The sequence below is a fragment of the Crocodylus siamensis genome, chromosome 6 (genome assembly GCF_052110815.1).
Source record: "Crocodylus siamensis isolate JL-2025a chromosome 6, ASM5211081v1, whole genome shotgun sequence".
Classification (NCBI taxonomy): domain Eukaryota; kingdom Metazoa; phylum Chordata; order Crocodylia; family Crocodylidae; genus Crocodylus; species Crocodylus siamensis.
This window is the reverse complement of record NC_143400.1, coordinates 58685223-58700204: the sequence shown is the minus strand read 5'-3', so window position 1 is coordinate 58700204 and position 14982 is coordinate 58685223. Positions and strand designations below refer to the sequence as shown.

The following is a 14982-nucleotide window of genomic DNA, read 5'->3' as shown; positions in this document are numbered from 1 at the left end:
AAGATTACTTAGCCCTAAGAGGAGGGCCTTCAGTACCCCCAGTCAGATTCCCACTTGGATCATTACATTCTGCCTACCCTTTTCCACACTGCAGTTTCATTTGCCTCAGAAACAATATTCTTCTTTACTTCCTATCTTAAAATGTTGTGTAATGTTGTGTAGATGCCATCTTCTACCTGGTTGCATTTCAGTGTTTCAGAGTATTCCTTGTAATTGACTTTATAAAACCTACCTTCCAGGAAAGTTTTAAAACACTTTACCCAATCTAAGCATTCATAAATCTAATCTCAAGTATGACAAGATTCAATTTAAAATTGCATGATTAAAAGTTGGGCAGTTTGAGGGGGGGGGTTGCTTTAGAAGGTATAGATCAGTGGTGCCCAATATTTTGGCCCTGCTGTCCAAAAGAGTGGTGCAGGGCAGATCTTCTTGCTAGATCAGACCCTACACACTAGGATTGGGGCCCATCTACCTGCTCTGGACTGCGCTGTTTGTGCCTGGCTCCATGCGTTGGGGGCCTGTTCTGGTACCCTGTGCTGCGTCTGCCTGCCCCCACCCTCTCCCCCCTCGAATGCTGGGGTTGGGGCGCTGGAGGAAAATGCTTATATTAGAAAACACAGCTACAATAAAGACACTGATACCAAGTGATATCTGTACAAGCTGTTATGATGCTACTCTTATCATGCATACAAATTCAGGAAAACCATTGCAGCTTTAACCCTGTTTCATTCACAGCATTAGCTTATTTTTGAATGTGCAAATACAACAGTTATCATAACTACTGGTGCAGATTCCTGAGTGGTAGCCTCCTTCCCTTTTTAAAGGGATTAAAAGTTACATTTTGTCTATAGTCTTAACAGTGAATAACAATGGGTCCTAGTAGGGTAGGATTTCCACCTGTCTTCCCCTAACCCTGGTGGGGAGCTGACATCCTATCCCACTTCCATCTCCATCCTCCCTGTCTTATTCTTAGGTGTACCTAGTGTTCTCCTGTCCGTTCATATTCTTTCTTCAGGTCCTATGTACCATCTCATCCCCCTCCTTATTACATTTAGATTCCTCATTATTTACCTCTCACCCATATTTTCTCCCCCTTGGTTTCTAACACATTGTGGTCTCTCTTTGTTTTTTCCTTTCCTTCAGTCTCCCTCCTGCATCTCTTTAGTTTTCTGTTCTTCACCCTAACCAAATCTCTATTCTGCATCTCATATGCCCCTCTTCCTCCCTGTTCTTTAAGTTTCTTGGAGTTCTAGTTTCCCTTCCAGGGGGTTGCACTTTCCATTGAGTACAGTGTGACTGACTTCAGTGGCATCCATTTTTCCCCAAGCAAAAGATACTGGGGTATGATGTCCATTTTGACTGAGGAATGTCTGAGGCACCAGTCTTATTGTATGTAATGGGAGACTGTGGTAATTTGAAATAAAGGGAAGTTCGCATGTTTGAAGCCAGAATTGGTAGATAATGAAAAACTTAATAATATGGTGAAAAGTTATAATCAGTATATTCTGGTTAACTGGTGTCTTAAAATTCTATGAGATCCTTTGATGAAAGGAGTATTATTTACCTATAAACTTTAACCTTCATTCAGTGCACACAGTCCAGAATCACTGATTTCATTGAGTTGTGAGTGTTCAGCCTCTCTCAGGAGATGCAGTTTTGAGATGCAATGAAAAGATATTACTACATACCACTAATAAGCTATGGTCTTTCATTTTTAGGCCCTCCATCTTCTCCCCAGAACTTGATTTCCAATGTCAATGAGACATCAGTGAACTTGGAGTGGAGCCCCCCTCAGAACAAAGGTGGCCGTGAAGACATCTCTTACAACGTAGTGTGCAAGAGATGTGGTGCCAATGACCTTAACCGCTGTCGGTCATGTGGCAGTGGTGTGCACTTCAGCCCCCAGCAGAATGGCTTAAAAACCACCAAGGTCTCTATTACTGACCTTCTGGCACACACTAACTACACCTTTGAAGTTTGGGCAGTGAATGGAGTATCCAAGCAAAATCCCAGCCAGGACCAGGCTGTCTCAGTCACGGTGACAACCAACCAAGCAGGTAGGAAGCTACATCTACACTCTCTTCCCCCCCCCCCCCCCCCCATTCTGAGGAAATCCTTTGACTTCAGTTAAACTAAATGTAATATAATGCATTCAGGAAAAATACATAGCCAAGTCAGTTTCATGCTTTCAAGATTATTTAAACAGATAATGTTTAAGAGTAGCCTACGAACAGAAAATGGTTTGATTTGCCTATTTAGGCACAGCCTTGCATTGGGTGCAATGCAGTGCTGCTCTACACTGGGAGAGCACAATTAAGTGCCCCACAGTTGCCGCTCCTTCATCTCTTCATTGTAATGGTAATGGTCACAATTGTTACATTGCTGGCAGAAAAGGACCAAGTCATGCCCCTTTTTGTCCCTGTACCCTTGGAGAGAGAACCATACTTTTGAAATGACTTTTATCTCCTGGGATGTATAGTTCGAGTAGTACTTCACAAAGCAGAAGATTGTATTTCTGCCTGGTACTTCTGAGAGTTGTGCAGGAACCAGAGGAGAATGGATTGGGCCTATAACCTTTGACAGCTAGTCTAGGATTACTATTTATGCGCAGAAGTATGGTTGTGTATATACTGTAGTATTACTGTATTTACCCAAAAAGATGACCCTGATTTATAAGATGACCCTCTTATAATTAAATTCTATATATGGAAAATTTATAAATTTAGTTATAATTTTCCAGGTATAGAATCTAATTATTGGAGATTTGCCTTGAATTTGTTCCCTTCCCACTGTTACAGCAGGGAAAATAAACTGGGGGTCAAATGTATTGTTTTACTCTCTACCCCTCCCCTTGCAGTTTTTCCCCCGGCATCCCCTTCCCCCTCTCCTTGCTGTTAGACCCTGCTTTCCCTGATTGCCAGTGATCTGGGTTTTCTGTTACCCAAGAAAAACACAGATTTTTCATTTTAACAGAGAAACCTGCAGATTTTGCAGTTTTTGCAAAGAGCTCTCTGCAGGCTGGCAGAGTTCCAGCCTGAAAGGAGCTGGGGGGGAATGGGAGGAGGGCAGTCAGGCAGGGGGCACCATGTGCATGTGTATGCACATGGCCCCAGGCAGCCTGGAGAGCATCTCCTGCAGGTAAGTGGGAAGGAGGGAAGGATTGAGACCTCTATAGGGAGGGAGGATTTGGGGCAGGGCTGCGGCTGCTGCCCAACTGGATGGTACATGAGGCTTGGGGTCTGGGGTCACAGGGCCCTGGCAGGAAGAGGGACGAGGCCATGGGAGACTCATCTGCAGTTTGGGGGTGGGCCAGCTCCGCATTGCTGCATGCACTCCCAGAGGGTGCAGGGGGGACCCATGCCCCCCACAACTATGGGGACGGGGTGGGCTGCCTGCTATGGGCTTAGGCTCTCCAGGGACTTCAAAGCTGGTGTGGCAGGGCACATCAGGGCTACATAGGGAAGCTTGCTGCCACTGCGACCTCCACGCTGAGCTGGCGAGGCATCTCTTGCCCACGCAGTGGCAGCGGTGCAGGGTTGTGCACCGCACTGCTGCTGCACGGACAGGGGATACCTTGCCAGGGCAGCGTGACGCTCACAGTGACAATGAGTTCCCCCATGTGGCCCTGCTGTGCCAGGTCATTCCTACTGCAGAGGTCCCCAAGGGGCCAGGGCAGCAGGTCAGGGACCCCGAGCTGCATCCATCCTGTGCACAGATCTGGGGAGGCATCATTCTCCCTTGCTTCATGGGAGTGTGCGCAATGGGCTGGGAGCGGAAGCAGGAGTGGGTGGGGGGGGCGGGGGGGCTCCATATTCCATTCTGCTGCAGCAGCTGCTGCCTTCTGATTAAGTTCCCTGGCCCCACAGCCCTGGCAGCTGGGGGTCCCCTCCGGCAGGGCTGGGGGCAACAAGGGGCTGTAGGTAGCTGGAAAGTGGTACCAGCAGGACTGGGAGGGCTGTGGGGTGGGGAGTGAGGGGCATCAGCAGGACTTGGGGGGCCATGGCTTGGAAGTGAGGGGTCTTGATCTGCGTCCTAGTGAACTAAGGGGGCAGGGGGAGTTCTGATTTTTCCATGACAAAAAATTCAAAATCAGATACCAAAGTGTATAGCTATTTAGAATTTATTATAGAGATTGAGGCACTGGTAGGCTTCCAAATTGCTTTAGAAATGTAACTATATCAAGAAAACATAGTGTTCAACTGATACATGTTTATATCGTTGCCTTTTGTTTTAATCATAGATTTGGGGTTTTTATCAGAGAATTTGCTGTTTATTTTTATTAGAGAATTTGATTTTTTTTTAATGAGGGAAAACCAGGATTCCCACTAATCACATAAAAGCAAGGAGCAAAAACAGTAACTTTTTAAAATTAAACATGGCTATAGCAATTTTCATATAGTACCCATTCACATAATTTATCCAGAATTGATGCATGTAACCTTTTTATGAAACTACCACAAGTTTTAGCACAGGTACTCTATAAACATGCTTTTCAGCAGCACTTTCGTACCTACTTATATGCAGTACAAACTACATTTTCTTTAATCGAAAATTTTGTGTCCCCCCAAGTCAAATCAACCAGATCATTTCCAAATCTGTGAGTCATTCAAGAACAATATGCAGCCCTGCTACTGGCAAGCCCCTGCCTGGGGCTTCAGATGCTTTCAAATGCTTAGGATTTGGATGCCCTCAAGTTTTCATAGATTTCATAGACATTAGGGCTGGAAGGGACCTCGGAAGATCATTGAGTCTAAACCCCCGCCCAAAGAGCATGAAGCCAGCTGGGGGCATAGGATCCCAGCAAGATAAGCATCCAATTTGCTCTTGAAGGTGTTCAATGTAGGTGCTTGAACCACCTCCGATGGCAGGCTGTTCTAGACCTTGGGGGCTTGGACAGTAAAGAAATTCTTCCTGAAATGGTCTTGTAGTAGTTTGTGACCGTTCGACCTTGTCATCCCTTGGGGTGCTCTGGTGAACAAACGTTCCCCCAGATCCTGGTGGTCACCCCGATAAACTTATAGGTGGCCATCAGATCACCCCTGAGCCTGCACTTTTCCATGGCTCTTAGCCTGTCATCGTAAGGTCTGCTTTCCTTTCCTCTGATCATGCGCATGGCTCTTCTCTGGACTCTCTCAAGCTTCTCCACATCCTTTTTGAATTGTGGAGCCCAAAACTGGATGCATTACTCCAGCTGCAGTCTCACCAAGGCTGAGAACAGGGGGAGAAGGACATCCTGAGATTTACTTGAGAAGCATCTATGGATGCAAGCCAGCGTTTGTTTGCTTTACTAGCCACAGCGTCGCATTGCAGGCTCATGTTCATCTTGTGGTCAATGATGACCCCCAAGTCTCTTTCTTCCATAGTGCTAACTATGAAGAGTAGCACTGCCGAGCCTATAAGGATGCTGCAGGTTTTTTTTCCCAAGGTAGAGAAACTTGCATTTTTCAGTGTTAAACACCATGAGGTTCTTGTCCGCCCATTTGCTGAGCCTCTCCAGGTCAGCCTGGATCACCTGCCTGTCTTTGGCGTGGATGCTTTGCCCCAAAGTTTGGTGTCATCAGCGAACTTGGCCAGTCCACTCCTGACTCCAATGTCCACATCATTAATGAAGATGTTGAACAATATGTGTCCAAGGACAGAGCCTTGGGGGACCCCACTGGTCACAGGACACCATGATGAGTGACTTTCATCAATTACTAGCCTCTGGATCTGACCACGGAGCCAGTTTCCCAGCCAGCAGATCATGGTGGACCCAAAGCCACAATTGGCCAGTTTCGCCAAGAGGTGATCCTGGGATACCAGATCAAAGGCTTTTTTTGAAGTCAAGGTTTATGACATCAATCTCTTCTCCCTTGTCCCAGTGATAGGTCATCTGGTCGTAGAAGGAAATGAGATTGGTTAAGCAAGACCTACCTGCAAGAAACCCATCCTGGCTATCCCTTAGGATGTTGGCGTCGGCCGGTCCATTAAGGATGGCCTCTTTAATAAACTTTTCTAAGATCTTCCCTGGGATAGAAGTCTGGCTGATAGGTCTATAGTTAGTCGGATCCACTTTCTTCCCTTTTTTGAAGATAGGCACCACATTGGCCTTCTTCCATAGATTCATAGATTCATAGATGCTAGGGTCGGAAGGGACCTCAATGGATCATCGAGTCCGACCCCCTGCATAAGCAGGAAAGAGTGCTGGGCCTACATTACCCCAGCTAGATACACATCCAACCTTCTCTTGAATACCCCCAGGGTAGGGCAGAGCACCACCTCCCTTGGGAGCCCGTTCCAGACCTTGGCCACTCGAACTGTGAAGAAGTTCCTCCTAATATCCAATCTAAATCTGCTCTCCTCTAGCTTGTGGCCATTATTTCTTGTAACCCCCGGGGGCGCCTTGGTGAATAAATACTCACCAATTCCCTTCTGTGCCCCCCTGATGAACTTATAGGCAGCCACCAGGTCGCCTCTCAACCTTCTCTTGCGGAGGCTGAAAAGGTCCAGTTTCTCTAGTCTCTCCTCGTAGGGCTTGGCCTGTAGGCCCTTAACCATACGAGTGGCCCTTCTCTGGACCTTCTCCAGGTTATCCGCATCCTTCTTGAAGTGCGGCGCCCAGAATTGCACGCAGTACTCCAGCTGCGGTCTGACCAGCGCCCGATAGAGGGGAAGTATCACCTCCTTGGACCTATTTGTCATGCATCTGCTGATGCACGATAAAGTGCCATTGGCTTTTCTGATGGTTTCGTCACACTGCCGACTCATGTTCATCTTGGAGTCCACTAGGACTCCAAGATCCCTTTCCACTTCCATGCCACCCAGCAGGTCATTTCCTAGGCTGTAGGTGTGCTGGACATTTTTCCTCCCTAGATGCAGCACTTTGCATTTCTCCTTGTTGAACTGCATTCTGTTGTTTTCTGCCCACTTGTCTAACCTGTCCAGGTCTGCTTGCAGCTGCTCCCTGCCCTCCAGTCTTCGGGCACTACACCAGAGCGCCAGGAGTTTTCAAAGATCCATGCCAGGGGCTGGGCTATGATGCTCACCAGTTCCTTGAGTACCCTGGGGTGTAGATTGTCAGGGCCGGTTGACTTCAAGGTATCCAGCTTCTCAAGGTGTTCCTTCACGAGGTCAACATTAGTGGAGGGCAGGGGATCTCCCTCACCCAGACCTCCCTGTCCCATAGCGGGCATGAGCATCCCATGGGACTGATGAAAGACCGATGCAAAGTACCCATTTAATAGGTTGGCTTTTTCCTGGGCGCCAGTTGTTATTTGCCCCATCTGGTTCAGCAGGGGTCCAGTGTTGCCCTTGCTTTTCCTCTGGCTTCCCACATATTTGAAAAAGGACTTTTTTATTGTCTTTGATGCTCAAAGCTAGTTGGAGTTCAGTTGCAGCCTTGGCTTTCCTGGTTTGCTCCCTGCAGGACCGGACCAGTGTAGAATAATCCTCCTTGGAGGTGAATACTGTCCTCCATCCTTTGTAGGCCTTTCTTTTTAGCCTCAGGAGGTCTGCCAGGTCCCTGGAGAGCCAGGGGGGTTGCTGTGTCCTCTTGCCGCCTTCCTTCAAGATGGAATAGACTTGGCTTGTCCCTTGATAAGCAACCACCCTTTTTGACCCCTCTCCCTGAGGTCATGGTCCCTTAGGGCCTCACTGACAAGCCTCCTGAGCTTGTCAAAGTTGGCCTTCCTGAAGTCAAGGACTTCAGTGTTGCTGACTGACTTGCCAGCTTTACGGCGGATGGTGAAGGTGATCAGCTTGTGGTCGCAATCACCCAGCTTCCCATCGGTCACTAGGTCATCAATTAGGTCATCCCCAGTAGCCAGTACCAGGTTAAGCAGTGCTTTACCTCTTGGTCTATAGAGTTCTTGAGTCAGGTAGAGGTCGTCTACACACAAGAGGAAGCTTTGCAACCACTTGGATTTTCCTGAGTGATCCTCCCATGAGATGTCCGGGTAATTGAAGTCATCGTGACAACCATGGTCCTGGAGCATGTGGCCTCAGGCAGTTCCCGGACAAACTCCTGGTCAAGCTCAGGACTTTGGCTGGGAGGTTTCATAGTTTCATAGTTTCTAGGGTTGGAAGGGACCTGAGTAGATCATCTAGTCCGACCCCCTGCCATGGCAGGAAAGAGTACTGGGGTCAAACGACCCCAGCAAGGTGTTCGTCTACCCTCCTCATGAAAACCCCCAGGGTAGGAGACAGCACCACTTCTCTTGGAAGTTGGTTCCAGATCCTAGCTGCCCTGACCGTGAAGTAGTGCCTCCTGATATCAAGCCTAAATCTCCCCTCTGCCAGCTTGTGACCATTATTCCTGGTCACTCCTGGCAGTGCTCAGGGGAACAGGGACTCCCCCAATGCCTGATGATCCCCCCTGACTAGTTTGTAACAGGCCACTAAACCCCCCCTGAGCCTTCTTTTTTGGAGGCTGAACAGGTTCAGGTCCTGTAGCCTCTCCTCGTAGGGCCTGCCCTGCTGTCCCCTGATCATGCGAGTGGCCCTCTTCTGGACCCTCTCCATGCTGTCCACATCCCTCTTGAAGTGCAGCACCCAGAACTGGATGCAGTACTCCAACTGCGGCCTGACCAGTGCCACATAGAGGGGGAGGATCACCTCTCCCTCTTTGAGATGCATCTGTGGATGCATGACAAGGTACAGTTGGCCTTCCTGACTGCCTCCCCAGACTGCCAGCCCATGTTCATCTTGGAGTCAGTGATGACTCCAAGATCTTTTTCTGCCTCTGTGCTGACAAGAGGGGAGTTCCCCAACGTGTAGGTATGGTGCTGGTTATTCCTCCCCAGGTGCATCACTTTGCACTTGTCTGTGTTGAATCCCATCCTATTCTCATCCGCCCACCCTTGTAACCTGTCTAGGTCCAAATGTAGCCTGTTGCTTCCTGCTAGTGTACCCACATCCCCCCATCTTAGTGTCATCAGCAGATTTGAACAGGGTGTTTTTTACCCCCTCGTGCAAGTCACTAATGAAGATGGTGAACAGTGCAGGCCCGAGGACCAAGCCCTGCAGAATCCCACTGCTCACATCCTCCCAGGTTGAGTAGGACCCATCCACTACCACCCTCTGGGTGCGGCCCTTCATCCAGTTGGCGACCCATTTGACTGTGTGGGTGACGACACCACAGCCCCCCAGTTTCTTAATGAGAAAGGGGTGAGAGACAGTGTCAAAAGCCTTCTGGAAGTCCAGGAAGGCTCTGTCCACTGCTACCCCTGCATCTAATGATTTGGTGATCTGATCGTAAAAGGCCACCAGGTTGGTCTGACAGGGCCTGCCACTGATGAACCCGTGTTGATTGGCCCTAAGCATGCAGGCCCCTTGTGGATGTGTGCCAGCATAATTTTCTCAAACAGCTTGCCTAGGATTGAGGTAAGACTAACTGGCCTATAGTTTCCCGGGTCCTCCTTTTTCCCCTTATTGAAGATGGGAACCATGTTGGTCCTCTTCCAGTCCTCTGGCACCACACCAGAGCACCACAAGTGCTCGTAAAGCCGTGCCAGGGGTCCTGCAATGACCTCAGCCAATTCCTTTAGAACTTTGGGGTGGAGGTCATCTGGACCGGCTGACTTGAATACGTCCAGTCCCTCCAGAAGTTCCCTAACTAGTTCCTCACTAATCCTTGGCCCAGGTGTGCCTCCCCTGGGGCCCGAGGGGGGCCCTGCAGGGAGGTGGCTGTTCTGGTCCCTACTTAGGAAGACGGAGGCAAAGCAATCATTAAACATGTTAGCTTCGTTGTCTGGTGTGACGATCAAATTTCCCAACGCATCCTGCAGGGGCCCCAAATTAATCCCTTTGTATTTGAAGAAGGACTTCTTATTATCCTTAATCCGGGAAGCTAGCCCTAATTCCATTTCTGCCTTGGCCTTCCTGACTGCCCCCCTACATCCCCGAGCGACTGCAGTATAGTCATCCCTGGTGATGTTCCCTTCTTTCCAATGGTTGTACGCCTCCCTTTTAGCAAGGAGACATTCCCGAATGCTTTTGGTGAGCCATGGAGGCTTGTGTGCCCTCCTGCTCCCTTTGATCCTCATTGGGATTACCTCCCTTTGGGCTTGGAGGATCGTCTCCTTAAGGAGTGACCACTCTTTCTGGACACCTGGGTCCCCTCCCCTTTTTTTAATATATACAATTTGTACCTGAGGCCAAATTAGGCAAAATTAATTCCAAATCCAAGAGTCCAGAACCATAAGTGGCTGTACTACTGGCAAGCATCCTTCACCTGCACCTGGGGCTTCACATGTTTCGCTAGCATCCTACTTGCAGGCCCAAAGCTTGGGGTTCGGATGACCCCGGATTTTGTTTGCCCTTAGCTATAAGGCCCTCAGAGCAAGCAAGGGAGGAGAATCGCATTTCCATAAACTGGGCTTAAAGCCGCTGCACCTCAGCAGGTACTGAACCATCCCAGAAGAGCTATTCTCCTGTGAAGTGGTTCAGGAAAACTGCCTTCTTGGACACAGATGCATGGTATTTCCCCTGCCAGGTTAAGAAACCACTTTGCTTGATCTGAGCCTTTAAGAGGTGGCAACTACATGTGATATTAGTCCAAAGCCAAAGGCTTATGATTTACCACAATCTTCATTGGGGTGGGCCTCACCAGAGTCGATAGCATTTCAAGCCATGGTAAACCCCTGCTCAGCATTGTTCACTGTGTGTGTGTGTGTGTACTCCAAATACCGCCTCACAAAGGATCTATGTGCTAATTAGCCACCCACTTGTAACTGGAACTAGGTGTTCTTACCATGAGTCCTGGAATGCTCCAAAAATGCATATGCAAATGAGGTGCGGGGCAACCTAGTCTGGTTTCCCTTCACGGAGGGGAGAACCATGTCATATGTGCCTCTCTCAGCCTGGCACATATGATATGGTGACAGAGGGATTCTGGATGAACTGTTTGGGACCTCATTTGGTGATGTTTGCCAGGCATTTAAAGTTGGTGAAGAAACATGGATCATTGGAAATGAGAAAGAAAGGTGCAGCTCAGGGAGTGAAGAATTCAAAATTTCATAGATTTCATAGACTTTCATAGACATTAGGGACTGGAAAGGACCTCATGAAATGATCAAGTCCAGCCCTGCTGCCATAGGCAGGAAGTCAGCTGGGATCAAGTGATCCCAGCAAGAAAAATATCCATATCTTTTCTTAAAAGAGTCTAGATTACGTACTTGCACCACCTGTGGGAGGAGTCTGTTCCAGACCCTGGACACTCGCCCTGTAAAGAAATTTTTTCTTATGTCTAGTCTAAATTGGCCTTCCTGGAATTTATGGCTGTTAGACCTTGTTATCCCTTGTGGAGCTCTGGTGAACAGCTCTTCTCTCAGGTCCTGATGTACCCCTCTTATGTAATAGTAGGCTGCTACCAAGTCCCCCCGAGCCTTCTCATCTCCAGACTGAAGAGTCCCAAATCCCTCAGCCTCTCCTTGTACAGTCTGCCTTCCAGACCTTGGATCATACATGTGACTGTCCTCTGGACTCTCAAGTTTTTCCACATCCCTCCTGAAGTGAGGGGCCCAAAACTGGATGCAGTACTCAAGCTGTGGCCTCACCAAGGCCAAGTAAAGTGGGAGGATGACATTCCTGGTTTTGCTTGAGATGCATTGGTACATGCATGCCAGAGTTTTGTTTGCTTTGCTAGCCACAGCGTCACATTGGTGACTCATTCATCTTGTGGTCAATCAGGACCCCCGAGTCTCTTTTGTTCGTTGCGCTAGCAAGCGTAGCACTGCTGAGCTTTTAAGTATGTTGAGGGTTCTTCCTACCGAGGTGCAGCCCCTTACACTTCTCTGCGTTGAAGGCCATCAGGTTTTGGTCAGCACACCTTGAGAGCGTGTCCAAGTCGGCCTGTATCCCCAAAAATGTATGTGATGTAGGGCTCACCTGTCTGATGGGCTGTTTTTACCTATCCTTGTGTTAGGGTCACCTCAATTTTGTGGCAATGGGGAACCAGTTTCTTGCTTTTCATCTAATTGCTCTTCAGCCTTTTGGCCAATGGGAGGATGTTAAAGCATTTTTGGCAACAGGGGAGGGTGTTGGAGCTTGTTCTGGTATCTCTGAATGCCAGCTTGGTATTGCAGTATCTCCAGGTCCAGTGTTCGTTCCCTTCTGCAGGAGCAACTGCCTGCTTTTTTTTCAAGGGCCTGTCGCATTGTGGCAGCCTACCAGTTCAAGGAGCCTGGTGGCAGTCTGCAGACTGGTAATAGCTACAGCCCAACTGCAAGCAGTAAAACCTGGTTACAGGATGCCTAGGAGGACTGTGCTAGCTGATCCAAGCAACAAGCTGACCCACAGGAGGTTAAAAGGGCTTCTGGGGAAAGAAGCCAAGGAGAGAGAAGCTTTTTGGAAGGGGGAGAGTTATGTTCCTAGAGAGAGGAGCATGGGACAGGCAGACAGTCAAGAGCTGAGAGCCTGGGAGCTGAGACAGGCAGGCATTGAAGAGCCAAGAGCAAGGGCTGGTCTCTGAGAGATGGAGAACCTGGGAGGCACAGAGAGCAAAGAGGGAGAGAGCCAACAGGTCTCCACAGCGGTGCTTGAGGACCCTGTCTGGAGTGCCTTTCTCTTGGGAATCGGCTATAGACTATGAATATATATGGTTTGAGTAAACCGGATGGTCTGGGAGAAGACCACATGTGGTTTGTTTGGACAGTGCAACGGGCTTATGCTGAGGGAATCCTGTGGGGAGCTTGCCCCATACGGATGATAAGCAGAGCCTGTAAGCCTGTAAGAGGACAGTGAAAGACTGATTAAGGGAGCTAGTAAACCCCAAGCCCAGTACAGGGCCACATGCACATGCATTCCCATCAGCACATTTGCCCAGTGAGGGCCATATGTTTTAGTTATGCTCAGTGTTGGCTGCGGTGTCAACTTCATAGTTGGTTTCCATTGCTGAGCACATGCTGCTTCTGACAGCAGTTTAACAATAGGTAATTTATTTAGTGAGATTTCTTTGTATGTGATGACAGGACAGGGGCTTTTTTTCTGCATGCCAATGGAGGTGGAAAAAAATCATGCCTAATTTGAGTAAATGCAGTACTACTTGGAAAGATCATTAGAACTACATGGGGAATTAAGCAAATCTTCAAGCACAATTTTGGAGTCCTTATTGAGGTTCCTTTCAAAATTTGGTCCAATATTTTTGTGGACCCTTTTAATTGACTATATTCCCTGAAGTTATGATTTTAGAGTGCAAGCTATTGATTTGGCCAGCCAAGAAAGGTCAAAACAGATCAGCAACTGTGAGAAGAACCTTAGGGAGTATCTTCTGGAGAGCACCACCTTACAATATGTGAAAGTAGAAGATGAGAACACCTGCAGGAACAGTTTTAACTTTTTGGCATGTGAGGAATAGTAGATCCATACATGCATGCATAAGTGGGTGAAATGTATCTACTGTGTGAGAATTCTGCCATTTTATGATTTAACATAGAAGCCAAAATAAGATTGAATATAAAAACCAGAATTTGATTTTTGTTTGCTATTCATGAGTAACAATTCTTTACATCAGGAAGTTTATGCTTTTTGCCAGCATTTCCTATTCTGAAACATCCTCAGCCTATCAAATGCTTCAAGGGGCTGGGAAAAACTGTGTGGGAGTGTGAATTAAAAGAAATTTGGAGGCGACACTCTCCCTGAACTTCACATCATTTCATGTATGTAACTTCCTATGAGGTCCCTGTGAAAAGTAGAAACTTGTGGCACAAACCTACAAATCTTTACTGAGTAATTTCTACATATGAAAATAGTTGCATTGATTTCAGTGGAACTTCTTGGTTGAGTAAAGTTTTGCAAGGTTGGACCCTTGGGTTTTACAAGTAGTTATTAATTTAATCATTTTAAATGGGTATCTGGAATCCACTAAAATTCCTGTGCAGTATCTTTTGTAATCTTTCATTCTAAGATGACACTGCCATGGTAAAAAGAAACAAAATCCATAGCCGATGTGTTTGATCTCTCACCATTTATGTACTAGTGTAACTAGCTGGATTTCACTGGAGCTTCTCTTGATTTATGCCACTGTAAGTGAGTTTGGACTCATTCATATGTCAAGATGTTCTTGATTTGTTTTGCTAATAAATCCTTGCTCATTAAAAATGGGGCAGGGAGAAGTATGCCCTCTTACCAGTTTGTTGCTGTCTGCGCTCCTGGAAAGAAAAAGAGATCCACTTTTTGAACACAATCCTTTACTCATATGTTCAGTCCTATTGGGTTTAAGCCTCAACTTGCTCAGGCGAACTCTGTGTCACTTCACTGAAACTGCCCGTAAGAGACTTGTCCCTAAATAAAATGCATTACTCAAGTGAGCACCACCCATGGTGCAAAGTGCAGGTGCTTTGTACAGGGATTAAGCACACTCCCTTCTCAAAAATTGTTTCATCACTAACCACAAAAAACACAGTGCCCTGAAATATCAAAGCATATTTTTAAATGCTGATATAAAAATAATCTGCGTGAGAGCCTCTGAGCAGGAATTCCGAAAAGACAGACAGACAGACGGAAGGCACTTGGGGATCATTCCTACCAAAAATCAAAATAACCTAGGCCCTAGTACTTCCCAAAGTTAATAAAAAATTCAGCTTCTTTCACTTGTTTTCCTGGCAATAATATTTTCAGCATGCACACTGTATTTACTACTGTAATTGAGACTAGCTTGAAGACAGGTACTGTATTTACAGGAGAGGTATGGCTGAAGGACACAGATGCTTTCTGTTTGCTCTTGCCATTTTGATCTACTCACTTGAGACAGTGAAACGCATCTCTTTGCTTTCCATTATTGTTTATAGACAACTTTTGCTGTAATCCTTCTTGGTGTCCAGCACTTCAGGAGAATTTTTAAATGAAACTAAATAAATGTCATTTTTGTCATTGAAATTGGGACAAAAAAGAGAAGATATGAATAAAGTACTGTTCCTAGTCCCTAGTTCCTTAAAATACTGTTTCCTTGCCAGTTTTTTTCCAAGCACCATCAGAATTTTAGTTTGTAAGCCAATTATTGTATCA

At 47.1% G+C, this 14982-nt stretch overlaps 1 protein-coding gene across 2 annotated transcripts in view; it reads left to right on the top strand.

The window, feature by feature from the left end:
• EPHA4 (EPH receptor A4) overlaps nt 1-14982 on the top strand; it is a 166815-nt gene that overhangs the window by 87623 nt on the left and 64210 nt on the right. For both annotated transcript variants that reach the window (XM_090053410.1, XM_090053411.1), the window contains exon 5: nt 1719-2057. In XM_090053410.1, the coding sequence (XP_089909536.1) occupies nt 1719-2057 (339 nt within the window). The remainder of the gene's footprint in view (nt 1-1718; nt 2058-14982) is intronic.